A 13,405-nucleotide genomic window follows, 5' to 3' on the forward strand; every position below is an offset into this window, starting at 1 on the left:
CAAGGAAAGGATTTTTCAGAAAACACATCTGACACCACATCCACACATTTTTTAAACACCTCCAGGGCTGGTGACTCCACCACTGCCCTGGACAGCTTGCTGCAATGATAACAACCATCCCAGTGAGGAAATTGTCCCTAATATCCAATCTAAACCTCCTTCAGTGGAATCTGAGGTTATTTGCTTCCTGCCTGGGGGAAGATCAGCTCTGTGCACGAGGAGCTGACACAGGGACCATTTGGATGTTGGGCAAATCCACCCACCCCTTCTCCCTATCTGATGGCACTGCTCAGTCCTCTTCTGTGCCCTGTAGGTGTGTGGCAGTGCCAGCCACAAGCTGCTTTGGGGTTTTTTGCTCTCCCCAGGTCGCCCCAGGTGCCTGAGGCGCTCTCCCTCCAAGAGGAACCCTCACTACCAGACCTTGGAGAGGGATCTCATCGAGCTCCAGGAGCAGAGGCTCTTCGAGCTCTTCGTGGTGGTGTCCCTGCACAAGAAGCCATCTGAGGTCACCTACACACCACACATCATCCAGCAGTTCCCCAGCAAGGTAGGAGCTCTGTGGGAATCTGCCCAGGGAGCTGCTGAGCTCTGTTTGCCCTCCTGAGCTGCACTGGTCAGGGTCTGGGTTTGCTGTGTTACATACCTGATGTGTGGTGTCAGGAGGTTGTTGAATATCTGTCTTCATAATGAGCTTATTGTCTTTTTTGAACTGCTTTTTTCCTATTTAATTCAAATTTCATGATGCCATGATGGGGTGTTTGATACCAGCTGAAGGAGAGGAAGGAGTGCAGAGCTCTGTCCTCATCCTGGCAGTCTGTCCTTTACAAACAAGGAGTGAGGCACTGATGCTGCACAGGAACTGGAATCCCAGGGTTTTTATGCTTATTTGTACTGTTTTGGAAAAGAATGATAAAAAATGGCAAAGCTGTTTGTAGAAACCCCCAAAACCAGGGGAGCTGTGGGAGTTGAAGCTAAACCAAGGCCTTTGAAATAAGCTGTTCAGCACAAAACCAGTGTGTGACTGAATTATAACTCAGTGAACTAAGTTGGGAAGCTGAGATGGAGCCTTGGTGTTTCTGTGGTACCAGATTGAGATGAATATTCAGTTCTCAGTGTCTGGGCTCATACCTGCTGCCTTCCACCGAAAATAACAGAGCCAGCAATTCTGGCTGTGCCTTCAGAAAGCCAGGAGTGACTGAGGAATCTGCATGGCACCCACACACAGGAGATGTCACATCCACTCAGGGAGGTTGTGTGGGACCCCAGCAGGTCCCACAGTGTCCCAGTTCCTGCTGCCTAAAGGATTTGTGTGCAAATAACTCCAGTGCCTGAGTGTGGGAATGCCTTGGGTTCACAAGATGAATAAGGAACTACATCCAGAAAGAGTGCACAGTGTTAATTGAGTGGGTAAAACCGAACACACCCAAATAATATCTGCTAAAAATGCAAACTTTGGGGTGTTGGGAGGAAGAAAGGAGTGCAGCAGATTTGGTGCAACCTCTCAGTTTGTCCAATGCCTTTGGGTTCCCCTCCTGCTCTCTACTGGCTTTTGTGAAAGCACTGACACAAAAAATTATTTTCTCAGATTTATTTATCTTCTGCTCAAGGGAAAGTGTTTTGGTGAGTGGCTTAGATGGGACAGTGGGTCAGGTTGGGTGTCTCCTTTCTAATATTAGCTTTGCTTCCAAGTAATCTGCTGTCACCCTCTGCTTTGGGCTGTGTGCCCAAGGACATCTAAGCTTTGGTACAACTGTTACTCTGTCAAAATGCTGTTCTGTTTTCCTAACACTTTGTGCTGTCACAGCTGGGACACTGGAATAGCCTGGATGTGCTGAGTGCCTAAAATCAACTTCATGCAATAAACCTTCCACGTCCCAGGGGCATTTCCTACTTAAATGTGTAAAATTTCCTTCCCTTTCTTATGGAGCCTCTTATCTGAACACCTTTCTTTTGCCCTATTTTGATCATGGGAAGTGTCCTGGAGTCCTTGGGGGATTTGATTTGAACCCACATGTGGTGTGGCTGGAACGTGTGATTCAGGGACAGTTTTTGCATTTCAGTTATGAGTGATCTGCTCATCAAAAGCTGAACACATTCCTGTTCCTGTTTGAGTGTTTTCAAATCTCCCAGGGGTAGAACCAAGGCAGGCTGACCCAGCCATCATTTGGGGGCTCATTTCTACATTATTTTTCCAATTAACTTAGCCATGCTTGTAGATCCTTATGAAGGATCCATCCTTACCAAGCTGGGCCATTTCACAAAGGTCCAATCAGCAGGAAAAATGCAAGAGGGAATTGGGAATCAGAGCATGTTCTCCTGAACCTATGCATTAGTTATGGGTTGGATCAGCCTTTGGAAGTGTCAGGAAAGTGCTTTCTGTATTTTAAATGCTGCAGCTGTGCACCAACTTGAGTGACTTCAAATGCATCTGTTACCCCTCCAGCCTGAACATCCCTTCAGACCATCAAAGGACACTGAAGAGAGGCTAAAGGTCATTCCCAAATTCTGCTTTCCAGATCCCAAAGACTGGTTCCCTTCATCAGACCTTAAAAGGTAAAGATTTGGTTTTGAATACTTGTGACTGAGAGAGGCAATGCTGAAAGCTTTGGGCTGTGCCAGAGGAGCTGCAGCCAGAGCAGGGAAAAAGGGGAAAGGATCCAGGAAATCCCTGTGGTAGGAGGGAGGATGAGGTGTGGAGCTGGGCTAGAGAGCAGCTGCTGCCTTTCCTGTAAGGAGGAAAAATCTGTCCAAGGCCAGCTGCTGGGGCTGGAAGTGCTTGTGCTGCTCCTTGGCTGAATGGGGAAGCAGCTGGGAAGGAGGAGAGCTGGAAAAGCTCAGTGAGAGGAGCTGGGAAGGAGAGAGAGATGGAAAAGAGTGAGAGGAGCTGGGAAGGAGGAGAGCTGGAAAAGCTCAGTGAGGAGCAGCTGGGAAGGATGAAAGCTAGAAAAGCTCAGTGAGAGGAGCTGGGAAGGAGGAGAGCTGGAAAAGCTCAGTGAGAGAGCTGGAGAGGAGGAAAGCTAGAAAAGCAGCTGGGAAAACGGAGAGATGGAAAAGCTCAGTGAGAGGAGCTGGCAAGTAGGAGAGCTGGAAAAGCTCATGGGGTGCAAGTTTTTACCCTGAACAGATCTCAAAATCCTCGTAATCATGCCTTAGCTGTTGTCAGCATGACCAGAAGGAGTGTGTGTGCTTTGTCAGTCTGTTCCCTGAGCTGTGTGGTGAATTTAACCCTGACTCTGCCTTGTTCCCCAGTGAAACCTTTTCCTTCGTGCTGACAGGGGAGGACGGCAGCCGCTGGTTCGGGTACTGCAGGAAGCTCCTGGTGAGCATCTCTGGGAGGGCTGGGGGTACAGGGAGCACTGTCAGGACATGACTCAGGGCTGCTTTCCCACGTGGGTTGCCCATCCTGTGCTGCTGTGGTGGTGCCAGCCCTTGGGATGCAGAGGGAAGAGTCACGATGGTGCCCAGAAATAGCGAAATGGGCTCAGGGATGAACCAGCTCCTGGAACTGGGTGTTCCTTGAGAACCTTCATAGTCATAAGTGTAGGGGGGGCTGCAGCAGAAGGAGATCTGCAGTTCAGCTGCAGTGTGGGTGCTGGGCTGTTCCTTGCCCCCCTGTTCTCAGCAGAGCTGTTGCTGTTGCCTTTCAGCCAGAAGGGAAAGGGAAGCGCCTGCCCGAGGTGTACTGCATCGTGAGCCGCCTGGGCTGCTTCAACCTCTTCTCCAAGGTGAGCTGGCACAGCCTGTTCCTGAGCCCTGGCAGCCTGCAGGCTCCCCAGAGTGACTGGGTGCTTCTGTCAGGCTTAGTGATTGCAGCTGATCCCAGGAGAGTGGTGCTTCCTCCCTGGCTTTGCTTTGAGCAGGGAAATAAAATCCCGGTGCTGAGCCTTGTCAGTCAATGCACAAATCCTTCAGAAATTACTGCAGGAAGCTCCTTCTAATACCTGGTGTTACTGAGGGTGCCCCTTCATCCTCTTCTGCTGTGACTTGGAAATGGAAAATCAGTTTGGGATGGGGTTGGATCTCCCCTGGCTTTTTGTAGCACCATGAGGAGGGGAGATAAGGAGGTGAGGACTGCAGATAAAGGGCAGTTATTGCAGCAGAGTCCAGGGACAAGCTTTGATGAAAGATGGTTCTGATTGTTGAAGCACAGAGTTTCTAGAACAGCATTTCAGGAAGGTTTCTGAGAGGGATGGATGTTGCTCCTCCTAAGCCCTCTAAATAATGAGAATTTGATTACTACATACAAGACACTTCCTTCCAGTAGCAGGAGATTGGAGAGTTGGGCTCACAGGAAGCTGTTCCTGTTTGACTGTTCAGACATTTGAGATGAATTTCACAGGGGTCCCAGGCGAGGTGGGAGAGGGCAGTGGGTCTGTGCTGGAACCTTCTCCATGGGAATGCTCTGATGGATTCTCCCCTCTGCTCAGCAGCTTTTGTATTTGCTGGGAATGCCCTGACAAAGGCAGGAATGATGAATCTGACTCCATGTTCTCAGAATGCTGATTTATTACTTTATAATACTATATTATATTAAAGAATACTATACTATACTCAAGAATATAGAAAGGATGCTTACTCAATGCTGAAAAGATGATAATGAAAACTCCTGACTCTTTCCAGAGTCTCAACACAGCTTGGAAATGTTGTTTCTTTTTGGTAAGGGAAACAAAATCTTGGATTTCAGTGGGGATCAATTGGAGAAGCTTTGATCCATGTCCCTGCACTTGATGGCATCCCACGCCTTTTGATGGCTTTCCCCTTGGCAAAGATTTTTTATTTTTTTTAAGTATCCATGCCATGTCCCTCTATCTTCCTCTCAAAGTTGTGTCTTTCTCCTTGATTTTCCCTCTGCTTTTGCAACATCTGTGAAGTTAGTTTTGGCATGGTTTGTCCTTTGCACTGCATCTCATGTAATCCTGGTCCACTTTCTTGTAGTAACAAAATCTCCTGATTTTCTGGAGATTTTCTGTCCTGATTGGCCAAAGAGTCAAAACAGCTCACACCAGAATCCAAGTGAAAAAATCACCTGTGGGTAAACAGTGTCCAAACACATTCCAGACAAGCAAAACACAGGAGAAGCAAATGAGATAAGAATTGTTTTTATTTTCTCTGAGGTTTCTCAGCTTCCCAAGAGAAAAATCCTGGGCAAAAGCATTTTTACAGAGAATGTGAATGCTACAGGTTGGATATTAGGAAAAAGTTTTTTACTGAAAGAGTGATAAAGTTCTGGAATGGCCCTGCTGCCCCTGGCTCTGTGTCCAGTCCATGTGAGGAGGGGCAGCACTGACAGAACCAGAGGACACAGTCTCAAGCTGCACCAAGGGAAATTTAGGTTGGTGTTAGATTTGTGGGGTGTCCCATGGCAGGGAGGAATGATGGATCATCTGACTCCATGTTCTCAGAAGACTAATTTATTGTTATATTATATTACATTATATTACATTATATTACATTATATTATATTATATTATATTATATTATATTATATTATATTACATTACATTACATTACATTACATTACATTACATTACATTATATTATATTATATTATATTGTATTATTATATTATATTATATTATATTATATTATATTATATTGTATTGTATTATATTATAGTATAGTATACTATAGTATATTACAGTATATTATAGTATATTACAGTATATTATATTATATTACAGTATATTATAGTATACTATACTATACTATACTAAACTAAACTATACTATACTAAACTAAACTAAAGAATACAGAAAGGATACTTACAGAAGGCTAAAAGATAATAATGAAAACTCTTTCCAGAGTCTTGACATAGCTTGGCCCTGATTGGCCAAAGAGTCAAAACAATTCACATGAAATCAATGAAACAATCTCCAAACACATTCCACATGAGCAAAACACAGGAGAAGCAAATGAGATAAGAATTGTTTTCCTTTTCTCTGCGGTTTCTCAGCTTCCCAGCAGAAAAACCCTGGGTGCAGGGATTTTTTTCAGAGAGTGTGAATGCCACCAGCAGCAGCAGTGACCCGAGGCTCTGTGTGTGTCCCTGCAGATCCTGGACGAGGTGGAGAAGAGGAGGGAGATGTCCCCAGCCCTGGTGCACCCCTTCATGCGCAGCGTGATGGAGGCGCCGTTCCCCGCCCCGGGCCGCACCATCACCGTCAGGAGCTTCCTGCCAGGAGCAGGAGATGAGGTAACACAGGTCAGGCTGAGCTGCCTGCTCTCTCTGGGCTCTCTGGGCCACAGAGGCTCTTGGCAAACTGCACAGTGGTGCCTGGAAATAATTAGTGTGAAGAAAACATCCTGGAGTTGGAAGGGAGACGACTCACTTTTGTTAGTCAGCATTTGACTCTGATTTATTGATCAACTAGGCACTTTTTATATCAGTGTTAATTCACTTTATGCATATTGCAAAATTTGAGTTCTCGATAGGCTGTAGAGAAAACTTCAGCTCTTTCTTTTGTTTACAATACCTGAAGTTTGTTTATTGAAACTAAGATCAGTGTTCTCACTATGATATGAAAAGTTCTCAAAACTTTTATATCTGTTCTCAGAACAGCTATCTGTTCTTAAAGCAGCTAAAAACAAAATATTGCCTATTTTTGAAAAAACAGTCTAAAAATCTTGTTGTTTATATAAAAAGTAGCTAAAAACTTAATTATTTACAAGATCAAACCTAAAAACTACTGCTTTACAACTGTTTTTTATTTTTCTCTTAGCTAAGTCCTTTTATAGCCTCTTTCTTTAAGCTATGTTTAAACCAAGCTCTCCACAGGGAGGCTGTCCCAGAGATGTTTGCTGTGGAGTCACCTGCCATAGAAGTGATTCCCTGATTCTTAATGAAGAGCTTCTGGGGCACTCTTCTGTGCTGCACTCTTCTGTGCTGCCCCTTGCCCATGGAGTCCAACTCCTGGCACCCCAAAATCCCACCCTGTGCATTCCTGAGAGTGCTGTCCGAACTCTCCTGGCAGCCTCAGGGCTGTGCCCATTCCCTGGGGAGCCTGGGCAGTGCCAGCACCTCTGGGGGAAGAACCTTTCCCTGATACCCAACCTAAACTCTCCTGATAAAGCTCCAGCCCTTCCCTGGGTCCTGTCCCTGGTGTGAAGAAAACATCCTGGAGGTGAAAGGGAGGGTGTCCCAGAGAGGTGTTTGCTGTGGAATCATCTTCCATGGAAGTGATTCCCTGCTTCTTAATGAAGAGCTTCTGGGGCACTCTTCTGTGCTGCCCCAGCTGTCTGGGTCATGGGATTCTCTTTAAAATCATGGATTCAGAGAATATCCTGAGCTGGAAGGGACCCACAAGGGTCATTGAGCCCAACTCCTGGCACCCCAACAATCCCATCCTTGAGAGTGCTGTCCAAACTCTCCTGGAGCTCTGGCAGCCTCAGGGCCGTGCCCATTCCCTGGGGAGCCTGGGCAGTGCCAGCACCCTCTGGAGAAAGAACCTTTCCCAAAATCCAACCTAAATCTGCTCTAGCACAGTTCCAGCCCTTCCCTGGGTCCTGTCCCTGGTCCTCCCCTCAGGAGGAGCTGGTGGGCCCTGCATTGCCAGCACCTGCTGGGGAAAGAACCTTTCCCAAAATCCAACCTAAATCTGCTCTAGCACAGTTCCAGCCCTTCCCTGGGTCCTGTCCCTGGTCCTCCCCTCAGGAGGAGCTGGTGGGCCCTGCCTCATGCTGGGGTCCCTCTCTGGGCTGCTCCCCAGCTCTCCCCATGTCTGTGTGCTCCAGGTGATGGAGCTGTGCCGCCCCTTGGACTCCAGGCTGGAGCACGTGGACTTCGAGTGCCTCTTGCAGTGTCTGAGCGTGTCCCACACCATCCGGGTGTTTGCCTCCCTCCTGCTGGAAAGGAGGGTCATCTTTGTGGCTGACAACTTAAGGTAAGAGATGAGTCTGAGGGATGCTGTCAATGGATGTTATTGTTTCTTCTGTGTTTGGACCTGTCCCACGTCCAAGCTTGTCTAGTTTTGCAGTTCCAGTTGAAAACCTTCTGCACTCCCCACACAGCATGGCATGCCTAGAATTTGGATTATGCTGTTTACACAAGAGGAAATAAGGAAATGTTTCCTTTTTGCCTCTTTAGCTTGGCTTGATGGTGGTTTTAGCTCCCCATAACTGAGTTCAGAGCTGGGTGCATGGGGCTTCTGCTGATGCACAGACTGTACACGAGTGACACGTGCCTGCCCTGAAGGAGACACTGACCACCCTCCCTGTGCTTCTCCCACCTCTCCAGCACTCTGTCTAAATGTGGGCACGCTGCAGTGGCAACCCTTTACCCCTTCACCTGGCAGCACACCTACATCCCTGTGCTGCCAGCTTCCATGATCGACATCGTGTGCTCTCCGACCCCGTTCCTCATTGGCATCCTCTCCTGCTCCCTGCCACAGCTCTGGGACCTGCCCATAGAGGAGGTGAGCATCTGTGAGACACACACTGGGATTATTCCAGGCTGACCTCTCTGCGATAATCTCTGGATTCTCTCTGAGTATAAACTCTCAAAGTTCTCTGAGCCGCTTGGTGAATTTGATAAATATCAGGATGTTCCAGCACTGTCAAAAATAAATCATATTTACTGTTCTCAGAGACAGGCTGCACCCATGCAAAACTTGGGTTTTGTGTGTGACAGCCCTATTTAAAAAACATCCCACATCTAAAAAAACAAATTAAAACCTGTTTTTTTTTTTTTCCATACAGCAACATACCTGGTTATGAGTCAGTGTGTTTTCTGTCTCCCCAGGTTCTGATTGTTGATCTTTGTGCTGACAAGTTCTTGCAAGAGGTGAGTGAAATAACAGTACCAGTAACTTGTGGATTTATGCCAGGAAAAAAAATTTAAAAAAAAATGAGGAGAAGCTAATGTTCATGTGGAGACTCCAGTGGCTGAAGAAATACCTTGTAATCTTTTTGAGCTGACAGAGAAGGGAACAGGCTCACAAATCCTTGTTGCAAGTTTGAGGTGGAGAGCTCTGCTTAGCTGAGCTGAATTTAAAAACTCTTACTTGTTTTTTTATGTGAAGGGGACCCCTAAGATTCTCTGCTGCTTTTTGTCTGTCTCTCCCTGTTCTGTACAGCACTTCCTCCGCTCTCATCCAGCTGGGGGGTGTTTGTTGGTTTGGGTTCTTGTTTTCCCCAGGAGTGACAGTCTAGGGAACAAATGATCTCAGTTCACTTGGGCTTCTCTGCTGAACTTCCCCAAAAGTGCTTCTGCATCCCCAGACAAGTTGCTATAAAAATGCTGGGGATTTCATTACTAGCTCAGGATATTTGCTTCTCCTTTTCCTTGCCTCACTGTTCTGTTTTGCATTGCAGCCTGCAACTGGAGAAAGGTATTAAAGGAATGGGGGATTTTAAAAACCATATTATTGAGACTTGTTGTGTTTTCTCAACAAATTTTTATTGGTTTTGTGTTTTTTACTGGTGAAATAAGCCTGAGTCTGTGTGGTGGCCAGTTGTGTGTGTGACTCTAATAAAATCTACTTGGGGCATGCTGAGCAAATGTGTTTTAATTTCTGTGGCTGCAAGATAAATACATTGTCTCCCTTAAGATATATCACAGAATAACTCCTCTCTAACTGCTTTAGGCATGATATGAATATTTCTAATCTACTCCCTGGTTTTCCTGCTGATGGGAATAACACAGAAGTCCTTCCTTGGCTGTTTGTGTCTGTAGGTATCAGATGAGGATGAGATCCTGCCCCACAAACTGCAGGCTGCTCTTGTACAAATCCTGGAAGAACGCAGTGAAATCCTGTCACACGAGCAGAATGACACACAAGGTACTTTCTGTGGAAAAATTTCTGTGGAAAAATGTTTTCCCATTAGCAGATCTCTACCATGGAGTTGATAAAAATGAGCAAGTTGAAATTAATGCTAAGAAGTGACATTTTAGCTGTTTCTCTGTGGTCTTGCTGAGAACATCTTGTGAATGTGTGAGAAGTTTGTTGTGCTGACAGTTCCTCTTTTTACAATTAGTGTGTGCAGAACTGTAGTTTCCTTTAGGCCAGCAGCATCAGTTGCTTTGTGCTTTGAATTTTATTGTATCCAGTTGAACCCTGGATGCTGAGAATTTTAAACTTTCTGTGCTGAAAGGCACAGACTCACCAGAGAACATTTGACCTGAGGCTGTGGAGAAGGTTTCCAAAATTGATAATTAGCACTGGGATTATGGGTGTGGAGATGGTTAGAAGTGTGTAATGTCACAGGGTGGAAAATGCAGAGTTTGGGGTTTTAGAATATAGTAACAAATATGAAGCAGGATGGAGGTTTTAGGGCAGAGACAGGTTGTTCTTCTTTACCTCCTTCTTCCTTCTTCTCCATGGGTTTGGGGGGTATTTTGTAATTGGACAGAAAAGTCCACACTGCAGGTTCTTTGGGATCACTTACTGGGTTAAAAGGGAAAATAATTTAGGTGTTATTTCTTAATTGGATAATTCAGCCTTAAAAGACCTGGTAACAAGAGATTGTTGGCCATTTTGTGCTTTGCTAATGAAAAGTTGTGGAACTCACAGTAGTGAGACTGTTTTACTGATAAGAAATAATGAACACCTGAACCACTCTCCAAACGTGAACCACTTTCTCAAGTGCCCTCAATCCAGACCCAAGGCAGCTGATAGAGAATGTCTTGGTTTGGAAAGACAGGTGCCTGCTAAGGAAGGCAGGAGCCTCCCCTGAAATGGAGAATATAACCCCCCCCAAATTGCTATAAATTTTAAATTAAGGGGCTCTCAGGCAAAAAATATGAAGCAGGAATAACAGTTCTTTAATAGGGAAGAAAATAAAAAGATAAAATAAACAATGCAGTGAACTAAAGCAACACTGACAGAGTGAGAACCCAACCTGACCCCCTGTGGGTCAGGCTGTTGGCAGCAGTCCCATTGGAATTGTGGCTCAGCCCTCCTGCAGTGTCAGGGCTGGTTCTGCTGGAGCAGGGATCCTGGAGAAAGGTGCAGTCTCTGCCTCTGGAGATCCAGGGGAAGGAGAGGCAGCTGCTGTTCCTCTGGGCAATCCAGTGCAGAAGCTGTGCTGGTGTTCCAGAATCTCCAGATTATATCTGGGTAGGAATGCTTGGCTCCTCCCTCTGGGCTCACATCTCCCAATGGGATGCTGCAGTTCTTATCAGCCATGCAGGGACATCCAATAGCTGTTATCAGCAGATGTCTCCCCGGAGGGAGGAGTGGAAGTGATAAGGAAAACTACCCAGTTGACAAAAGACAGATGGCAAACAGAATACATCTTGACATCTTGCCTTGCAATCTGGGACAGAGAGCAATGCCAACGTTCACCAAATGTCCTCCCCGCAGGTGCCACGAGCCTGAACTCCCTGGTCTCGGAGGCTTTTGTGCAGTTCTTCGTGGAGATCGTGGGGCACTACTCGCTGCACATGAGCGTGACGGAGCAGGGCCAGCGCGTGTTCCAGCGCGAGCCCTTCCGCAAGAGCCACGGCTCGCGCACCGTGCGCCACTTCCTGCACTGCTTCATGGAGACACAGATGTTCGCTGGATTCATCCAGGACCGCGAGCTCAGCAAGAGCCTGGCCAAAGGTGAGGCCTTGTGGAGCCTTCTTGTGGCTTTTTGTGGGTTTGGGGGTGTCCCCAGCAGGCTGCAGGGGTCACAGATAGCACAGTCCTGTTTGGGACAGGCTGTCCGAGCTCCCAAGCGGTTCTCGGCCATACACAGCCTTCCTCGCTCCTGTCACCATCTGTCCTCACTCCTGCCACCATCCAGCCTCACTGCCACCATCCAGCCTCACTGCCACCATCCAGCCTCACTCCCTGCCTCCATCCAGCTTCATTTCCTTCCACCATCCAGCTTCGTTCCCTGTCACCATCTGTCCTCACTCCTGCCACCATCCAGCTTCATTCCCTGCCTCCATCCAGCCTCACTCCATGTCCCCATCCAGCCTCACTCCATGTCCCCATCCAGCCTCACTCCTGCCACCATCCAGCCTGTCTGCCACCATCCAGCCTCATTCCCTGCCACCATCCAGCTTCATTCCCTGCCACCATCCAGCCTCACTCCCTGCCACCATCCAGCCTCACTTCCTTCCACCATCTGTCCTCACTCCCTGCCACCAGCCAGCCTCACTCCATGCCCCCATCCAGCCTCACTTCCTTCCACCATCCAGCCTCATTCCCTGCCACCATCCAGCCTCACTCCCTGCATGTCAGAGCCACCTCGCCCCCCAGCTGCTGCTCTGGAGCTTTTTCCCTGCTCCAGCCTGGCTTTGGAGCTCTGGACAGGCCCTGGAAGGGCTCCCTGTGCTGAATCAAACCAAATCCACACTGAAAAGCAGCACTGCCCGCACAGAACATCCCAGTCCTGGGGGATTTTCCAGCTTGGGATGGTGGAAGGAGCAGGCAGGGCTGGAAGGGGGGCTCCTTAGTGATTGTCAGCTCTTTAGTGATTATCAGCTCATTGTTGTAGTGTGTTTTTATACTTTGTAATACTCTGTAATTGTTTGGTTTTGTATCCCCGTATTTTTCCCAAATGGTTTATTCCAGATTGTACCCCCTCCCTTTACCTGTGTAATCCTTTTCCTTGGCTGAGATCATCCCCAAATCCCCACTCTGGCTCTCTGTCAATCTCTCAGCATCCCATCCCCTCCATCTAGAAGTTTCAGTCCAGAACATTGAGTGATCAGCCAGAGGCCAGGGGTCAACCCTTCAAGCTGTCCTAAATGTCCATTCCCCAGTATCCATCCCTTAGGGTCGCTTTTTGGTCAGTAAATGTTCTCTACTTTGGGTTTCCACCTCCCTTTAAATGTAACCTTGGCACATCTTCCAGGCTCTCATCAGGAGCCCCCTGAGGTGTAGGGGCTCCTTTGGGACTCCTGGAATAAAACCTTGGATTAACCCCTGCTAAGAGTCAGCCCTTTTATCTTCTGCCAATGTCTCTGGTGTCCCTTCTGCTGCAAAGCTGACCAGCCTAGGTGCCCTCAGGACCAGAGAGTGTCTCCCCACTGCACATTGTGATTTCAGCCCTCCAGCTTGCTAGGTGCCTTAGATAGACCCAGGGAGAGAGAGGAGAAGGCTGTGTGAGGTTCCACAGGAGCATCTTTGTTGATTCTGCTGTGAAGGTTCCCAGTGACAGCTCTTCTGCCTGAGCTGGGCAAAAGCAGCTCTTTATAGAGGGTACAGGGGGATCAGAAGTTGTCCAAAAGCAAGGGTTAAAGGAAAGTGGCCTGTAGGGTTACAGAGAGATAAGCAGAGGTCCAGAGGTGGAAGAGGGGGGCTTCTAGCCCATTCACCATGACTTGGTATTTCCTGTCTTAGGCTGCTGAGCACCACGGAGGCATTGCAGGACCTGGGCCTGCTACAAAGCCTCACCCAGAACAGAGGCTAGATGTGATAATCACATATCCTCTGAACAAATGTGATAATCACATATCCTCTGAACAGAGAGAGAC

At 47.5% G+C, this 13,405-nt stretch overlaps 1 protein-coding gene across 4 annotated transcripts in view; it reads left to right on the plus strand.

The window, feature by feature from the left end:
- Positions 1 to 13,405, plus strand: part of DENND2C (DENN domain containing 2C) — a 32,584-nt gene that overhangs the window by 17,124 nt on the left and 2,055 nt on the right. For 2 of the 4 annotated variants that reach the window (XM_074528016.1, XM_074528018.1), the window contains exons 8-17: positions 366 to 547; positions 2,444 to 2,553; positions 3,250 to 3,319; positions 3,648 to 3,725; positions 6,053 to 6,202; positions 7,732 to 7,880; positions 8,234 to 8,411; positions 8,738 to 8,779; positions 9,671 to 9,776; positions 11,301 to 11,540. In XM_074528016.1, the coding sequence (XP_074384117.1) occupies positions 366 to 547; positions 2,444 to 2,553; positions 3,250 to 3,319; positions 3,648 to 3,725; positions 6,053 to 6,202; positions 7,732 to 7,880; positions 8,234 to 8,411; positions 8,738 to 8,779; positions 9,671 to 9,776; positions 11,301 to 11,540 (1,305 nt within the window). Of the gene's footprint in view, positions 1 to 365; positions 548 to 2,443; positions 2,554 to 3,249; positions 3,320 to 3,647; positions 3,726 to 6,052; positions 6,203 to 7,731; positions 7,881 to 8,233; positions 8,412 to 8,737; positions 8,780 to 9,309; positions 9,327 to 9,670; positions 9,777 to 11,300; positions 11,541 to 13,405 lie in introns of those variants that run through there. The other 2 variants (XM_074528019.1, XM_074528017.1) reach the window with 2 other exon arrangements.

This window comes from Zonotrichia albicollis, chromosome 28 (genome assembly GCF_047830755.1).
Source record: "Zonotrichia albicollis isolate bZonAlb1 chromosome 28, bZonAlb1.hap1, whole genome shotgun sequence".
Taxonomy (NCBI): domain Eukaryota; kingdom Metazoa; phylum Chordata; class Aves; order Passeriformes; family Passerellidae; genus Zonotrichia; species Zonotrichia albicollis.